Below are 19532 nucleotides of genomic sequence, written 5' to 3'. Positions count from 1 at the left end.
TACCGCTTTCAGCACCTAAGATCTGAAATAATCATACCACCAGGGAGGTTAATAGCAGCAGCGCTGAGCTAGAGACCCTCAGTGGTCAGTGTGCCGTGGGGTAGCAGTTCATACAGGACCAGGACCCGGAATCTGACAGTGATTGTCAGATTCCACAGCGACCAATCAGGTATGAGATATGCATATTTAAAATGTGCTAAGAACAATGTAAGTATGCAATAAATATCATTCTGGGAGTTCAGCTTTATGTAATCCACAGAAATGCTAGCAGTGGCGTGACCCATCTACCTTTGGCCAGCCACGGTCAAGGTGAATGAGAGTTTGGGCAGGTTATAGTACCAATCTTAATATCCTCATATCCCAAAATCCCTGATAAGCCAATTCCATCAGCATTTATTGCCCTGCTCTTCTACACTAAAATAGTCATGCAAGCTTAGCAAAGCTGGGCTACTAAGTTTATGGAGCATACTGAAGGGTTTTTCTTTTTACCTGGGAGCAGTCAGCTTGTGTCTTCATGTCCATCTCAAGACTATGGGCTGCCTTAGCTACCCTAGATGTCTTTTGTTCCAACCTCTCTGTGAAGTTACGCTAGTTACATTATGCACCACTTCTTTTACCAAATTTTATTGCAAAAAAGGAAGGATTACAAAATGGACATGCGGGGCCCCCTTTCAATTGCATGAGAATACTCACACATATAAGCAATAGGCTAGTTACAATAAATAATAGGTAAAGACAGCGGGAGAACTCAAGCTCTTCTTACTACAGGTTGCCTGCAGAAATCCACAGGAGGGGGCAGATACAAGACCAGTCACCCTGCACAAGGAGAGAGAGCAGCAGTGAGCGGTCCTTACTACAGGAAGCTCCTGCACAGAGGTAAAGTTTCACACTGGATTACTGTACAGATCTAGAAAAAATACACAAAGCGCACCAAAATTTAAGTAAGAATACACACGCATATGACTCTTGTATTTAGACAAGATTTGCTTATCCTGGAGTTCAGCTTTAGAGAAAGGAAGTAGAAGGATTATACGCATGTGGAGGGGGGACAAAGGAAAAGTGATGAGGTAGGAGGGAAAAAAAGGGGAAGAGGGGGAGGTTGAGATAAAGGGTAAAGAGAAGGGTCCTCAGATGCTCCCTTGAGGTTAATAAGAGGATGCATCTGCAATACATAATCCCCCATGTTCATTCCCTATAACATCAGTGTTTTAAGACTGGGGGCTACTATGCTGTATATCCCGCTGGCCACCAGTCTGGTCTCTGCCCCGCTGTAGTTCTTTTAGTTCTTTGTAATTGTAGTGTGTGGACTTAGAAGTCTGGGACTCCCGCTCTGAACCCACCCCTTGTAAGTATGTGCCAGAGATCCAGCCCTCAGTGCCAGCTCCAACTTCTGCTCCCCTTCCGCTCCTCCTCGCTGCCGGTCACTTCTTGCCTTTCCCTTTGTATAATGGGAAATATAGTCCTCTTTCCCCGCACAGGTGTGACTGCAGAAAGATAGAAAGTCCTCTTCCCAACACCCAGAAGGAGCACCCTTTTCCAAGGGATATCATGACATCACTGGGGCTGAAAACTGGACCAATCACTGCAGCCTATCGTATTCTAACAGCCGGCGCCACGGACTGTCAGACTACCCAAAGTGCGCCTGCATCCGACTGGACGCAGGCACTGTTCAGGCGACAATTTTTTCACCAAGCTTCCAACTAAAATATCAACTGAAAAATTGACTTTTGTCAATCCAGATGTTGCTGACAGGGCCACCAATGGAGCAAATTTCAAAGCGCGCACGGCCAGCTTAAGTTACTGGCCTAGAACACTTCCGCAGATGATGCCATTAGTTTACATATTTTTACATTGTATAAAATAAAAAATTACAATAATATTTTCCGCTATGCTTTGAACATACTGTAAAAACGTCAGATCACCTTGGACCTGTTTTATAAAGTAAAGGTGTAAAAGGCAAACTTCTGAAAGGCTTACAATGTTAAAAAAACAAATACAATTATTGCAGCCATACAATTCCATACCTTCAGGATAATATATTGGCGACTCAGTTCTACAACTATAAATCATGACATACACCGAAACATTAAAGAGATTTTGCAAAACAACTGAGCCTTTATCCAGTTTCCTAATAAGCCCCGTGAAAGCTCTATATCCCAATAATTTTCTACTCTGTTTATACAGTATATGCTTGCTCCGATTTCAAAGTAGTAAGCTTCCTCCTTCAAAAAACACTCCCTCTGCTGGGTTTCAGGAAAGCAAATCCTTACCCGCGTCAGATCTTTTGTAGAGTTTATTTTGGCCGCTAGTTCTTGCAGTGGAGTAAAGTTGATGTAGACAACTATTGTTTGCCATTTGGAAAACTTAACTTTATTTCAACACAAGGAGACTGACAGCAGACATTCCCATGAGTATTGCCAACTATACAACTTGAGACAAGCTTCCCTTTCACTTAACCCCTCGGAGAACAAGGAGGCCAGTATGCAAAACATCAAATATGAATCCGAACAAAGAATTGTGGTGAAATAAATAACACTTGTTATGTACAGAGTGTTACCTATGTGAACGAATCTGGATTTCAAACATTTGTACCTCATTCCTAAACTACAGAAGACATTTTACCCATTACAAAGGATAAACTATATATTAAACAATGTAAAGAATTAAGAGAATCAGCCATTTCTGTGGACACCACATACATTGGTACAGTTTTATAAAAACTGCCAACAATGCAAAGAGACTCTGTAAACACACATAATGTATAATATGCTCTTTTAAATGATAATCAAACAGCGTGAAAAAAAAAAATGATTTTGGATTCTTCTATGGCAGTCACATGACCAAATGCCAAAGCTTTGGGCACATGATCTTAACATAACAGAGGATTTGTGTTCAACTAGTGCAATTGATTGGCTAGTTCAAGCCTCAGTATCTTGATATAGGACTATGAACAGGAGGACAAAGAACCAGCAGTTATGTCAGGGTACACAGGAATTTTATATATAATTTTTGTTTTCTTTATTTTTTTACGATTTCTAATAGGGATGCACTGATACCATTTTTTTTACAATGAGTACAAGTACCGATACTTTTTTTTTAGTACTCGCCGATACCAATTACCGATACCTACCGCAACTGTTTTGTTTTAACTTCAGCTGTCAGCAATGGTACAAAGCATTGAAAAGTTATTTACAAATTAAATAAATTGATTTTTTTTTTAATTTAGCGCCTTTTCATTGTGAAATGTGTAAATATATGTTAATATATATGTGTAAAAAATATTCACTAACAAAGCAAACAAAAAGAAAAGTTTTAATTGTTTATCGTTTATAAAATAGACGCAAAAAAAAAGAAAAAAGCAGGAAAATAATAATTATATGGAGGAGAATAGGGAGTTAATTAAGGCTGATTAGAGTAAGTTAAGGGTTGTTAAAGGGTTAAACAGAGGAACATTTGTTCATTCCTTTGATCTGCAGATGAAGAAACAGAAATATACAAAAAGAAACAATGTTTCTTTTTATTTTAGTTTTTCACGTTGTTAATAAACATTTCCGGCTGCTTTTTTTTTTTTTTTGACAGCTCCAATTACGTGACTTCTTTAACACTGGGGAGACCCACTGACAGCTCAAAGAGCCGAGCCTGAAAGTATCGGTTTCAGGTATCGGTGCATTTGCACGAGTACCGATACTTGTGCAAATACTCGGTATCGGCACCGATACTAGTATTGGTGCAACCCTAATTTCTAGAGAAAACTATAGAAGGAAGATCATTATTATTAGGCCTTATGTACACTTGATTTGCTCTCTGAAGACAGATCACTTCTCAGACAGCATTTGGCATAAGATGAGGAGGCATTGTATCGCATCCTTCCCACCAGTTTTAACCCCCAAAATGCTAAACTACCACACCACCAACATTCCCCATTCACTTGCTCTACTATCCGATGAGCAAGACAAGGGGTATAATTCCTGCCAGGGAGCAAAGCATCATGGCCACAGCCTTTTCAGCTAAAAGAGGAACGATTGAGGGGCAAAAAAAAAAAATCGCCCCCAACTGCAAGTGTAAAATGACCCCCTAAAACATAGATCTTCAAAGAGAAAATGAACTATGGAAGTTGCCTGGCCAAAAATGTCAGGCAGAGAGCAAGAGACCAGTCACCAGTATTCATGAGAGGAGAGGCACAACGTCCAGATAAATTCCCTGAGGGAGGAGGCAGGCAAATGGTGCACTAGTTTGTGGTGTCTTCCTAGCACCCAAGCACACCATGGAAAGTAGAATGGAGAGCCAGCAACTCGTTCTTCCAAGTGTAGTACTTTATTATTACAGGCGGAGTGTGCAAAATACAGCGACTTACACGTTTTGGCTGTTAGCCTTTAACATTTAGGGCTAACAACCGAAATGCACAAGCCGCTGTATTTTGCACATTTCTGCCTATAATATAAAAGTACTACATTCGGAAGAACGAGTTGCCAGCTCTCCATTCTACTTTTCCAAGTCACCAGTATTACCTGCAGCTGACCATTTCCCGATTACTAATTTACCATGCCTCATTTTGCGCTGTCTTCTCTGAAGGCAGCCACCTAGGTAAAGGTTCTCTTACATCAGAGCTGCCAGTACGGAGATCAGTGAGCACCACAGTAATGACATCCCCAAAACCACTTTTAATCTCCTGGGACTAGCAGAGGCAGTAGTGCTTTTGATTTCACATTGAAGATATACAGCTTTACAGCTATGAACCTGAAGACACAGGACTGCTTGGGCACCCTCACATATAAGGAAATTCACTATTTTAGGAGGAATTCAAGACAGAAAAAGTAAATTTTTAATGTTTTTAACCTGTCTTTGGCATTTTCTGGAGCCTAAAGACTATGCAGGAGCATGTACTGATCTGGGGACAGAGACAGCCATTACTTACTAGAGTCAGGATTGGAGTATACAGAATGACTGCAAAGAATGCTGGCGTGATAGAATACTAACATACTGCTCAGGCCCAGGACAGGCTGGCTTCAAGGAAAAGCACCATAGAAGGTCTGCTTACATTTTCAAAAAGTACAAAAAGGGACAATATAGTAAATCTAAAAAATTGCTCGCAAATTATAAATTCTGCCATTCTCACTTTAATTATGGTCCATAAAATTACAAATATAGTAGTGCAATTGTACATAATAAAATTAAGTAACAAAACAAAACATTTTAAAAAAGTATGGAAGGGTTAGAACCACTGAAAGTTTTTTTATTGTGGTCTGTAAATGCATTTGGGTAAATTTCATAACAGACAAGACATTAGGGGCACAGTGAAGAAAAACAAGTGTAAACCGGCACTGGGATTTTCCCCCCAATTAAGTTCAATATCTAAATACATACATACTGCTTTCTTGGCTCTTTCCATTCGTCCTAGTTCCATTCTTCAATCACTAAAATCTTATTGTGCAATTAACACATTATTAATATCTCTTTTTTTATTGAAAAAGATAATCATTTTAGCCAACTAGAGTCACAATATTTAGCTGCTGAACTTTAAACAGTTTAATTAGTCCTGCAAACACATTTTTTACTGGATTTTCCCAAAGCCACTATTTATCATCAAACACATAAAGACAGCTTCTCAGAAATGCCACCGAGCATTTAGCTTTTGTAAAAAGATTATATAATAAAACAAAGTGCTTGTTTAGAAGCTTTCAACATGAAGCTTAATAAAAAAAAATTGAAATGTAGTTCTGTCACTCTGGACCAATACCACCAATTTCAATAAAGCGACAGGATCTTTTTCTTGAAGCTCTTGCCCTTGGTAAAAACTAAACAAAAAACAAACACACACACATACACATATTGTCCAATAGAACTCAGCAACTCATACAAATAGCCAGAATCTATAGCAAATAACATATACATGAAATACATGTACAAAATATGCCAGTTAATTGAAACTGCAGCTAAAGTGCAACTAAAGGAAAAACCAACCAGAGGAACCCAATGACAACATGGAGACAACACATGGACTCCATGCAGATGGCATAATCATACTGGCCACCATTACTCAAAATTAGGGACTAAAGCTGTGACTACTGTCAATGCCAAGTGTTTTCCCTGAGCAATAATACTCTAGAATTTTTTTAAAAGACATGCATTGCAGCTGCCTTGTAAAGTGGGCATTTTCTGACATGATATTACGCCAAGTAAATAGATACCTAACATGTCATGCTTAAAAACTGCGCACGCTCGTGAAATGGCAATAAACTATGGTATATAAAAATATCCATAGGCGACGTTTTAAACGCCTTTACAGGATACCTGTTTAGAGTTACAGAGGAGGTCTAGTGCTAAAATGAACGTCCCCTCCCGCCATTTCAGAAAGCATTCCAGTGGCTCATGAGCCGCTCAAACCGCTTTCATGAGAAAGCCAGCCAACACTGTTCTATCAGAAAGCCGCTACCCATCAGAAAATGCAACCTTAGTGATGCTCCGTCGTGGCCATCTTGGTACATCCGCACTCGTCCGCAGTAAGCCTACAGTCTGAAGTCACCAAGCGGACATCTTTTTACACCCACCGAAGTCTTTCATTTCACACTTATTTTTACCAGTAAACTGAGCTTATATAGTGAAACACAGGGGTTGATTTATTAAAGGCCAATAGACTGTGCACCTTGGAAAGTGCAATTGCACTCTGCAAGTGCAGTTGCTTCAGAGCTTAGTAAATGAGGTAAAGCTTCACTTTGCAAAGAATACCCAATCACATGCAAGGAATATAAAAAAAACAGCATTTTTGCTTGCACGTGATTGGTTGATGAAAGTCAGCAGAGCCTCTGCTCATTTACTAAACTCTGGAGCAACTGCTCTTGCCGTGTGCAACTGCACTTTCCAAAGTGCACAATCTTTTTGCCTTTGGTAAATCAACCTCAGAGTATTTAGAAATCCGTCAAATTGTTCTGATGTTGAATTTTAAAATCAGCGGTGTTCTGTCAGATTAGCAATCCTGTGAGATCAACAGGCTTGCCAATGCTTTTAAAATTCAACATCAAAACAGTCTCACGTACTTCCAAATACTGTATATCACTATATAAGCTCAGTTTACTGGTAAAATTAAGTGTGAAATGCAAGACTTCAGTGGGTGTAAAAAGATGTCTGCTTGCCACCTTCAGACTGTAGGCTTACTGTGGACGAGTGCGGGTGTACCAAGATGGCCGTGCCGCAAGGTCATTTCCATTACGTATTCTGATGGGTAGTGGCTTCCTGATAGAACACCGGCTGCAAAATAAAATTGATACTGGGGTTATGGTTGATAGCTTCAGCCACAATCCCAGTAAAACCACTTGCAAACTGCAACATATATATACGAATTGGGGCCAGCAAGTGGTTAACACCAATCCCTAACATTTCCTGTCAACGTTAAAGTTTTGGATGTTTCCACCCAAGTTTTCATGTTCCAGCAACTGTTACATCTTCCATAACATCAACTGGAAGAGTGGGAGGGAGCCCCTTAAAATGACCACTGCAGGTGTACAGATTCAGGAATTGAAGCAGAAATGTCTCACCAACAGCCCCTAAATATTATTAAAAAAGAAAATCTATAGCATCTACAAAGTCTGAAACATCAGTTTTAGGCCTCATCTAGATTGGAGCTAACACCCGTAGTCCATGATTGAGCTACTTGTTTATGTGGCTTCAGGTGCTGGTAGCCCATTCATGTCTAAGGGGACACAGCAGCTGCAAATATGGGTGTCAGCACCCACCTGAATGAGGCCTTAGATAGATAAATCCTTTAAAAAGACCCTGTCTGTCCCCAGGCCATTTATTTCATCAAAACAGTTCCATAAGATACATGCATTTGATGTAATTCATGCATGTTATTTACCTGTAAAATCCTCCTTTATGTAGTAGACATCCAAACTGCAGCTGGACACCGCCATCTTGGATGTGATGTCAGCTGACTCAGAGCAGTGACACTATAGCAATCCCCTTCACTTCTCCCCAGGAAGCTACATATGTCAAATACTGTGACTCTGGTTGGCTAAAATAATTACCTTCTTCAATAAAAAGGGATATTCACAATGTGTATTACCTTATAGTGATTGAAATATGGAACTAAACAAGGGCAGTAGGGCTTTATCCTAAGGAACTGCATCTTCCTGAAGTAGTACATCTTCTAACAAGATCAAAGGCACATTGCAGGTGAATAAAAAAATAATTTATGGAAAGACAAAAACATTGCAAACATTTTAAATCCCAGATTTTCTGTGCTTTTAAATGAAATTGTTGCAGCCAAAGTTAGCAACGTGGTCTTTTAAGTATCAGGTTTCTACCTCAATTTAGGATTTCATTTTTACTGCTTGTATTTTGTGAGACAACCAATTCAAAAAATCAGAAGAGCCTTACTACAAAGAGAAGTAAAATAAGATGAGATGTTTGACATCTGTGGTAAAACCAATACAATCTCCCTCGATTTTGTAGTGCAAATTAGACAAAGAAAGCACAGGACAAAATGGCATGTTAATGAAACAAGCTAACCAAGTGACTGGCTTTGAGATGCATGCTTTGTTTTATCTTCATCAATTAGAATGACAGGAAGGGTAAACCAGTTAAAGTAGCTGTAAACCCGATTAATAACATTTCATACAACTTTTTAACAAATTAATGTGATCCCAAAACTTGTTTTCAATCTTCCAAAATCTGTAGCTTTGATTAAAAGAATATCTGATGATCCTGCCATAAAGGTCCTTGGTGAGGTACTTCCTGTTATGGGGTCATTCCACGTGGTTACCCTGTCACGTGCAAATTTGGCAGAGTCAGCATGGTTTCACATCGATACACATTGCACTGAAATGGTCCAATGTTGTCTCCATCAAAAACCACATTTTCAAAAACTAAAAGGCATACAGGGCTTACTTTAAATTCAACGTGATGTTTTTTTTGTTTTGTTTTTTTACTTTCACATTGGATAGTTATAAGGCTAAATCTAAACCAATGCTTTTTTGCAAATGCTGTAAACGGTAGCACCCACAGGATGGGCTGTCAATATAAATGTGTATATATATATATATATATATATATATATATATATATATATATATATATATATATATATATATATGATATGTATATATATATATAAATAAAATTGTATTTGACTTTTGAATTAATATCATGAATTTAAATGAATATGAATTTATTTTCGGACATTATTGGCATCTTTTTTTCTTTAGACAAAAATTTCGGCTGACAATTTTCTACATCAATGCATCCCTAAATACTATCAGCATTCAATACTAATTTATATCTCCCATACTTCTACAGATGTCCCTGTTCAATCTGAATAATACAAGTTGATTTTTAGAAGCAGTAATGAACTGAAGTTAACAGTTGACAGAAATGGTTCTTAGTCAGTTGTGAACCACTAATAATCCACGTGACCCCCCCGGAGCGCTCTGTCCCCGCTCCGAGCACTGCAGAGGGAGGGGCCGAGTGACATCAGCTGGGAGTAGAGGAGGAGAGCAGCGGGAGATCACGTGAACACCCAGTAGAGCTGTAAACAAGGTATTTTCAGCAATAATGTTACACAAAGACACACCCTGGACATTATATAATCCTGTAACACAGTGGATTACAAGATTTCTCAATAGAAATATTACAGACTCCCAAGCCAACAGGCAGGGATGGAGGGGGGAGAGAGGAGACCAGTGGCTGATGGAGGCACGTAAATTGACCATGGTAATCAGGGCTCAGCAGCCAAGGGGACACAGGAACTGGCAGGATCAACCAGGTTTTTTAGAACAGAGAGCGGTAAATGACACAGCACAAGCACTGTGCTGTCTATCATGCTTTAAAGGATAATTTTTTTTTTTAGGGTTACAACCACTTTAAGGGGTTTTCCACTAGCATAAGACCCCTTTCACACTGAGGTGGTTTTCAGGCGTTTTAGAGCTAGAAATAGCCTCTAAATAACACCTGAAAACCGCCTCCCATTCATTTCAGTGTGTCTTTTCACACTGGGGTGGTGCACTTGCGGGACGTTGGGAAAAGTCCTGAAAGCAGCATCTTTGGGGTGGTTTGGGAGCGCTGCCCTTTGAAATGAATCAGCAGCGCTTCCAAAGCACCCAAAAAGTGCTTTGGAAGTGTTGCAACACGGGCGTTTTTAACCCCTTCTTTGGGTTTAAAAGCGCACCGCTAGCGCCCGAAAAGCCGTTAAAAAAAAAGTGCAGCTAAAGCTAAACGAAAATGGCTACCATGTAAATGTTTATAAACTAGCCCAGATTTAATCTTACTATCCTAAAACATCAACAGAAGCTGTTTACTTCTTTTCAAATGAGTGCCATTAAAGCGGTTATATACCTGCACATGAAATTAAAAAACAAAAAAAACAAAAAACCTGTAAGGCAAAGGCATAATGAGCTAGTACCTTAGAACGAGGTGTTGGCATCTGATCCCAGGCATTGGCGAGGGAGCTGATATTTTCCCCTTGGTGGGTTTGCAGCACTGTGACGTCATCACAGCCAGAGCCGTGATGACGTCACTCCCGCGTATGCGCGTGGGAGTCTTCTTTCCGGCAACGTCCGCCGGACCTTCACAGTGCATGCGCCGCTGACATCAGCGGCTGCAGCCAAAGTGAATATCTGTTAAACCATACAGGTTTAGGAGATATTCATTGTACCTATAGGAAAGCCTTATTAGTGGCTTACCTGTAGGTAAAAACGTAAAAAAGGGTATACAACCACTTTAATATACAGATTGCATTAAGAGTCGTGCATAATTAACCTTAAATGTACCCAATTCAATTTTCTATTAAAATTAATTCAATTATTAATAACAAAAGGATGGCTAGGCTAAAAAGTTTCAAAAAAAAAAACTTTACAGCTAGAAAAAACAAAAACTTTCTACAACTAAACTAAAATATTGTATGTGGATATAATGTGTACTCTGCATGTATATACAACTATGTGCAGTATATGTAAATTACAAACCTACAAATACAGCCCTAGAAATGTTACATTACACAATAAACTGAGATAAATATTTAGAATTAGAGAACATAAGAAGAGGTCTGAGCAGGTAGACCAAAAACGAGCAAAGGCAAGTCCTAAGTACTCGCTTTCCTTTTCCACCAAACATGATTTATTTATTTATTTATTTCAGGTACTTATATAGCGCCGTCAATTTACGCAGCGCTTTACATATACATTGTACATTCACATCATCACTATAGATGTAATAAACCTCGTCCATACAAATCTATTATAAGGGAGACAAAATCATAGTGTTGTTCTATAGAGACCATGCAGAATGCGGTTTGTTATTTGTACATTCAAGTGGCTGGGCAGATGAAACATCAGAGGCTTCAGAACCAAGTATCGTACCATGATTTGGTATTGTATAAGAAAAGTTTATGTTTGTCCCTTTGGATCAGACTATGGTACAATTGATTAGAAAGAGGTATTTATTGTACGATTTTTTTTTTGCTTTGGCAAATTAGTGCTCTTCTGGGAGTCCTACAAAGCAAAAGTTGTAATTTCTACAAATCAATTTCCTGTATGAATACTCTAAATAAAAGGTAATATCAGGCTAGTAGCTATGGCAGTAGCAATTGGTAGTCATCATCATTATTTTTCTGTGCATTTTCCATTTTAAACAAAACATATGGACATGTTGGCCTCAAAGATAACACATATGGTTTAGTTAGGATAATGTTATATTTAGGGCTGAAACAATTAATCGATAAAAATCGATAATAATCGATAATGAAAATCGTTGCCAACGATTTTCATTATCGATTAGTTGGTCTGCTAACGGCCTGCACCTTCCTCACTGCCTTTCAGTCCCGCCTCCCTCCGAGTGTTACAATCCCCCGTGTACAAGCCGGCGCCGCTGTATACCTTTCTTATAGCGGCGCTCATGTGACCGGGCACGTCCGCCTCTCTGCTGACATCAGTGCGGTATTCTCAGCCCACCCGCTTTGCTGCCTCGAGAGTTATGTGAGCGCCGAGCTGTGATATAAGGTAGGGCTTGTTTTTTTAAATACAGTGAGTGAACTTGGCAAAGCATTCATTTTGGTATTTCTAGGAGGACAAGTGCCTCATCATAAGTATTTCTGGGGGGGATAGTGCCCCATCATTGGTGCTCCAAGGGGGGGAATAGTGCCCCATCATTGGTGTTCAGGGGGAATAGTGCCCCATCATTGGTGTTCCTGGGGGGGGAGAATAGTGCCCCATCATTGGTATTTCTGGGGGGGGATAGTGCCCCATCATTTGTGTTCCCCGGGGGGGGTTGAATAGTGCCCCATCATTGGTGTTCCTAGAGGGAGGGGGAATATTGCCCCATCATTGGTGTTCCTGGGGGGGGATAGTGCCCCATCATTGGTGTTGCTGAGGGGGGAAATAATAGTACCCTATCACTGGTGTTCCTTGGGAGGGTAGTGCCCCATCATTGGTGTTCCTGGGGGGGAATAGTGCCCCATCACTGGTGTTCCTGGGGGGAATAGTGCCCCATCATTGGTGTTCCTGGGAGGAATAGTGCCCTATCACTGGTTTTCCTGGGGGGGAATAGTGCCCCATCATTGGTGTTCCTGGGGGGGAATAGTGCCCCATCATTGGTGTCAGTTTGAGGAATACACAGACCTCTCCCACCCACACTCCGGTCCGGAGCCGTCACCTCTCCTTCCCACACTCCGGTCCGGTTCCTCCAGCCTGCTTTGGTCCGGTCCCTTGCCCCAGTCCACTCCCCTCCCCCTTTTGGGTCTGGTCCCTTGTCCAGCCAAACTCCCTTTCTATTGCAACCCCCTCTGGTCCGGTTCTTCTCCCACATTCTGTCTTCCAAACTCCCTCCCAACCTACTCCCTCTAATGCCTGGTCTCCAAACTAGCCAACTCCCTCCCACCCTCTAGTACAGTCCCCTCTCCCATCCAGGGCCAGTCCCCTCACTGCATTGTCAGTAATGAATGAGGAATTTACTTTAGTAATTATGCTGTGATGCAGTCTGAGTGTAACACTCCTTTTTTTCATTATTATTTAAAATAAACTAAAAAATGGCATATTCATTTTTTTTTTTAAATGATTTTATCCGATTAATCGAAACAATAATCTGCCAACTAATCAATTATGAAAATAATCGTTAGTTGCAGCCCTAGTTATATTTATTATTAATAAGACCACTCAACTGAAATGCCTCCCAACCCATAGGCGCTCACATTATCTGTTTTTCTTTTTTTAAGGCTAATGGCTTCAGATTTTATTCGTTCAACTCCATCATTCTGTTGTGTTTACCAACCTACTACCTGTTTTTCAGCGAGATGGCAGATCCCAGCATTGTTAGTATCAGGAAGTGCAGAATTATTGGACAAGCACCTGCGATGTAAGTCTGTGATATTAGAATCTAAAAGCCTAGAACATACGCTTGTACAGAAGAGGGAAAGAAGTAGATGTCAGTACAAAATATCACTATTCCATCTTGCCCGGGGGAGCATGATATACCTATCAAAACCTGGTGCCCCATTCACAGACAGGAAATGGTCTACTGCCATTCCCCTGCCCTTATACTGGCAGTAAATGCAATGACTCAACCCCCAACTGTCTGACCCAATCAATTCAGTACTGAATTTGTTTAATGAGACCCCGGTGGTAGATTGCCAGCATTGATCCGATTAGATTCACGCACAAAAGGTAAGGTGTCAAACATGTCACATACAAAGCAATAATGAATGCAAAAATTCATAGTTTATAAAAACATGTAATTTATACAATGGGGTTGATTTACAAAAAATTAGGAGTGCAAAATCTGGTGCAGTTGTGCATGGTAGCCAATCAGCTTCTAACTTCAGCTTGTTCAGTAATGCTGGCCATACAATATACGAAAAATCGTCCGAAATTCAGTCATTGGGACAGTTCGTTCGTTTTTCGGTCAGTTAATGGGCACACAATCGATAATCGTTGGGATGTTTTTGAGCCGAAAGAATGAAGGACAGATTTGGAAATCTGCCGAACGAACGATAAATTGAAAGGTTAATGTGTTTCCCGTCCAAACTGTCTGCACTAGGTATATGTAAAAAAACGAACAAAAAATGCATTCATTTATGTTCACTGAGCGATTTATTGGTCATTAACATGATGGCACTATCGTTTGCGCTCACGGCCGAATGTTTGTTTTTTGAAAATGGGTTTGCCCGATTTTTCGTATAGTGTATGGCCAACATTAAGCTTTGACAAAGAAAAAAAAAACCTGAAAGCTGATGTTTATACACAGCTGCACCAGATTTTGTACTCTCCAGTTTTAGTAAATCAACCCCAATTTTCTTTAAAGCGGTAGTAAATCCCACTTTGTGATTTTTATTTTTATTATAGACTGCAGGTAAAATGAATATATCCTAAATGGTGCACATTTAGGGGATATTCACCCTGGATGCAGCCGGTGACATCGCCAGTGCATGCGGTCTGGAGGTCCGGAATACCGCGCCGAAACCAGGGGATCCCGCATTCGTGGGAATGATGTCATCACAGTTCTGGCCAATTACACCCCGTGAACCCGGAAGAAAGATTGAGGGAAGATGTCAGCCCTCTCAGCGCACCACTGGAGGGCTTCATTCTAAGGAAAGTATTTCATAATGTGCTAGTATGCGATGCATTTTTGTTGCTTTATTCTTTTTAAACTCTGCCACGGTTTGCTACCACTTTAAGAATATACATCAATAAATTAGCTCATATTACACAAATGTTCTTGTGTACACAACATTTACCATTGTGCACTCTGTGACATACATCAAATAAACCATCAAGGAATGCACCAAAGATTTCAGCAATAAAATAGTGATTGTAACTGTTATAAATTTCACAGATAAACTCGGCTTCTTAGGACATATAATATTCCTAACACAAGTATTCATATTGGACCACACATTTAACAGTCATTTTATTTTGGACATCATATATATGGCTAAATAAATGTTCATATTGGACATATGTGACACCATGTATGAGCCCAAAGGGATCCCTGTGGGATTGCATGGGAGAGAATGAAATACAATTTGTGGATCCAATAATAGTCTCCAGTTGAGAGTTCTATGGCGAGAGCAAGGTAATTTCTGGTCCCCAAATAAAGGCTCCCCCATGCAAGCCATAGATACATAAGGATTTCACTCCCCTCAGGCAAATCAATCCTGATCCAATAATATGTTATAATGTTTTTCTTCCTTTGAGCAACAGAGGGGATTGCCAACCGAGTCACATAAATTAGGTAATATCCATCTTAGCGCTGAAATTTTCAAAAAATTCTGTGATAGCTTTTTAATGTATGTCACAGAGTGCAAACCACCAATGGGTAGATGGTAAATGGGGTGTATATGAGGATATTCATGTAATATGGGCTTATGTATGCATGTCAATTCTTATTAAATATTTTATTAATTTAATGTTACGTTTTAACGCCGAAATTGGAAATAAACTATCTAGATCACATACACTAATTATTGCTTAGTATGCGACACTTCAAAAATCTCAGATTCTTGTAACTTTGCCTCTACCCCCTATTTGGGACATAATGTGATGGGTCAGGATGTTATAAATTGGTATATATTTGGGATTGTCAGAAAAAGTGTAATTTTTTTATTACAGAAGGAAACCAACAGAATATCAGCTCATGAATCCAGAAAAACTAAAGGCCAAACTATTTTCATTATGAAAAGCTTATCAAGCAAAATGTTTATTCATCATTTATCTAGTATCTAGTAAAACTCTCAGGATGTATTCGGTTTTCCCACCAAACATTCGATACTTTCACTGCCTCCAATTTTTTCACCTTAAAAGCACACAGCACAGATTGTCTATACAGCCAGCTCCAAACAAAACTAGCATCAAATCTAGAGAATGTAAGTGCATGAGGAGTAATATTCAACTACTACTTTGAAAAGACACAACACAGAAGACTGCGGAGTTTCACATGAAAACAAAATCTTTAGGTCAGTCATTCTAAACCAGGGTTCGGTAGAATTTTATGGTTCCTCTAGAGGTTTGTTAGTGGTTCCCTGATCTGTAGCTGATAGACCTCCTATCTGAGTCCCTGCAAAGTTTCAGGTCCACTGACACTAGACATAGCCAGCAGTGTAACACCAACCATAGTTTTAGCTGCCTGTAAGTGGGGTCTTCCCACTGACCCCCAATGTAAAGGACAATTTCTCAATGACCCCTGATGGACTATTCTTAGCAAGGGTTCCCTGAGATCTGGAAATTATTTCAAGAGAGGAATAAAACGTTTGAGAAAGGGTGCCATAGACTAACTCAAATTAGAACATCAGATCCTCAGAAAGAGTGCTGTGATCTACACAAGGGTAAGGCTCCAGCAGTAACACTGCAAGGCCCCTTTTACATGGGCGGACCAATTGGATCTGCCTGTCATTTTTTTAGGAGGACCTGATCGGACCATCCATTGCCCTCTTTAGAGCGGCGGATGCCAACAGACATGTGTCCATTGACGCCTGGTAGACCAGATCGGATGACAGTTGGGTATAAACCAACAGGTGGTCCATTTACTTCCGACGGTCCACAGAGGAAAGTGGGCAGTGTCCATGTTCGCTATGCATCAGCGGAGCAGACATGGACCGGTCATCCGCCTGCTCAGCAGAGATCAGCGGTAAGATCCCTCACTGAACTGGGGAACTCCACCTGTGTGAAAGGGGCCTAAACCAGACAATCTCAACCTATTTACCCTAGAGGAACCCCTCAGCGCAGAATGTATTCACCTGGGATCAGCTGAGAGAATTCCCCTTACATTGATGCTCAAGGATCCCCTAGTCACCTCTGGAGGAACCCTAAGGTTCAATAGAACCCTGGTTGAGAATCGCTGCTGCTAAGAGAATGTCAGATCTTTACATATGTTACATGTTTATTTTGCAGAAGCACATTGAAAATTACAAACAGAAATGAAGATAGTTTGAAAAAAGAAAGAGCATTACATTTCAGAGGACCGATGACCGCTTCTGGCCAAACGCCACACTTTATGTACTATTCAAAATGTGGCGTGAATCCTCATGATTCTCAGAAATGAAAGAAATGACAATCACTAGATAGATAGATAGATAGATAGATAGATAGATAGATAGATAGATAGATAGATAGATAGATAGATAGATATTTTTATATCTATCTATATCTATATATATAGATCTATCTATCTATCTATCTATCTATCTATCTATCTATCTATATATATACACACAGATATGAAATGTGATATGACTGAACTAAAAATGGTGCAAGCTCAGCCCAGTGATTCCTTCCTCAGACTGCTTTGATCTTTTCTCCCTCTGACACTTCTGGATCACATACAATAGTGTGTTAGCACCCAGCGATCACAGCGAGGACAGGCACCTCTCACTACCCTATGTGATCTCTATCATTAGCTTTACACGTATTCCATCAAACCAGCTCATTATACAGATACACAGCACATCTGTCTGTGGAACCTTCATAGACAAATCAACAACAGCAAGAATAATGCCTCGTACACACAATGAGAAAATTGGAGAAAAAGTACCGCTTTCATAGCGATCGTCCGATAATCTGATCTTTAGTACACAGCTTTCATGAGCCGATCACAACATTGCCTGTATAATTATCTGATGGACCAGCACTAATATTTTTTCTCGTACGATAACAGAACAAACAATTTTCAGTACAGTATTTGTCCGTAAAGGAGTCGAGTGATCATGTACACTCAGATACTAAAGACTACATTACAATACATCATTGCGGGAAGTTTTGTTCTATTTGATGAGATTTTTCAGAATTCTAGTAATCTATGTGTTTTCAATGTGAGACTAGCATTAAAAAAAAAAAATGGGAAGATCATTTGTCTGATATTCTCATTGAGTGTACGGGGCTTAAGGCAACATTCACACGGGTGTAAAATTTATTGTGTTCTTATTAATTTTTTTTTTCTGCCACCAAAGTTTCTGCGTAATGATCAGTAAATACTTTTAAAATATATATTATAATATATATATATATATATATATATATATATATATATATATATATATATATATATATATATATATATATATATATATATATATATATATCTTACATATATAAGATATATATATATATATATATATATATATATATATATATATATATATATAAATTATACTTTTAAAAATTGTCCTTATTCCCCCCAATACTTCCATCCGCCATGTATGTGTATGTCCTCAGACGCAGGTTTTGGGGATCTGAGCGCAGTGCGTGTTTTCGCTCCGGTGTGAAAACAATGCAGCTGTGTTCAGATCTGTAAATAAAAAAACATTTGTAAATATGTCTCCTTACAGCCCTGTGTGTGAATGAAGAGCAGCCAGTCCAGGAATGGCAGGGATAAAGTCCTATTGTGTTTAGGAAGTAAAGTGTGAGAAGTGGAGCTGAGACTTGAAGTGTGCTGTCCCCCCCATCCCCCATCACACAGGAGGCGATGACAGCCCTGTGTGCGATCAATGGACTTCTCAGTGTTAGTAAATATCAGGACAATGCTAGAAGCTGCATGTGTGCTGGAGGAGGAAATCCCACACATCCCCCCCCCCCCCCGGTGTACGATCTCTGTTCTGTGCCCCCCCCCCTGTACGATCTCTGTTCTGTGCCCCCCCCCCCCGTGTACGATCTCTGTTCTCTGCCCCCCCCCCCCCCCCCATCAGTCATGATGTGACTTGTACATAGTTTACTTTTTATGGCCCTCTGTGCACACAGCTCCCCCTCCCCCCCACATGTCAGGAGAAGAACACTCACCCCGGACACAGCACACAGTACAGAGGAGTAGAAGGAGCGCGTCCAGCGGAGCTCCCATCTTCTTCCCGGCCGTGTGTCCCCCTCCCTCCCCGGACTCTGCTCCGGTGTTCTCTCTCACTCAGGCAGCTCCCATCGCCTCGCACCCCCCCCCCTCCAGTCCCGCCTTCCCTTCTCCCGACTGCGAGGGCACACAGCTCCTCCCCCCTCCGCACACCTTACCCACTCTACGGCGCCCCTCCAGCCACAGAACACGCCCCCCGAGCTCCGATTAGCTAAGCGGCTGTCACTCAACCGCGCCCACTTTACATTGACTTTGTAACCAAGCCACGCCCCCGTCCCAACTTCAACTACTGATAGAGAGAAGAAGGTTCCCTGTCCTCCCTGTAGATGTGATCACTTCATAGGGGAGAGCTCACAGCCTGTATACTGGGGCGAATGTATTAAAAGAGAAGAGACTGTTCACTAGAAGGGGATGTGCTTAGTAAATAAGGTGAATATACGATTACATTTACATCCAATCCTATTTCCACATTTTCATCCAACTTTTTTCTAGAAAATTACTTAGAACCCCCAAACATTATACATTTTGTTTTCTAACACCCTAGAGAATAAAATGGCGGTCGTTGCAATACTTTCTGTCACACCGTATTTGCGCAGCGGTCTTATAAAGCGCACTTTTTTTGGAAAGAATACACTTTTTTTAAATTTAAAAATAAGACAACTGTAAAATTAGCCCAATTTTTTTATGTTGTGAAAGATAATGTTACGCCAAGTAAATTGATA

General features: G+C 40.2%; 1 protein-coding gene across 1 annotated transcript in view; it reads right to left on the bottom strand.

Annotated features, from left to right (window-relative positions):
* Window positions 1-18918, bottom strand: part of LRP5 (LDL receptor related protein 5) — a 252078-nt gene extending 233160 nt beyond the window's left edge. The window contains exon 1 of the mRNA XM_073605289.1: window positions 18750-18918. Within this exon, the coding sequence (XP_073461390.1) occupies window positions 18750-18807 (58 nt within the window). The 5' untranslated portion in view covers window positions 18808-18918. The remainder of the gene's footprint in view (window positions 1-18749) is intronic.
* Between the last annotated feature and the right edge of the window lie 614 nt (window positions 18919-19532).

This window comes from Aquarana catesbeiana, linkage group LG11 (assembly GCF_042186555.1).
Source record: "Aquarana catesbeiana isolate 2022-GZ linkage group LG11, ASM4218655v1, whole genome shotgun sequence".
NCBI lineage: Eukaryota > Metazoa > Chordata > Amphibia > Anura > Ranidae > Aquarana > Aquarana catesbeiana.
The sequence above is the reverse complement of the archived record's forward strand: the minus strand, read 5'-3'. Positions and strand labels throughout refer to the sequence as shown.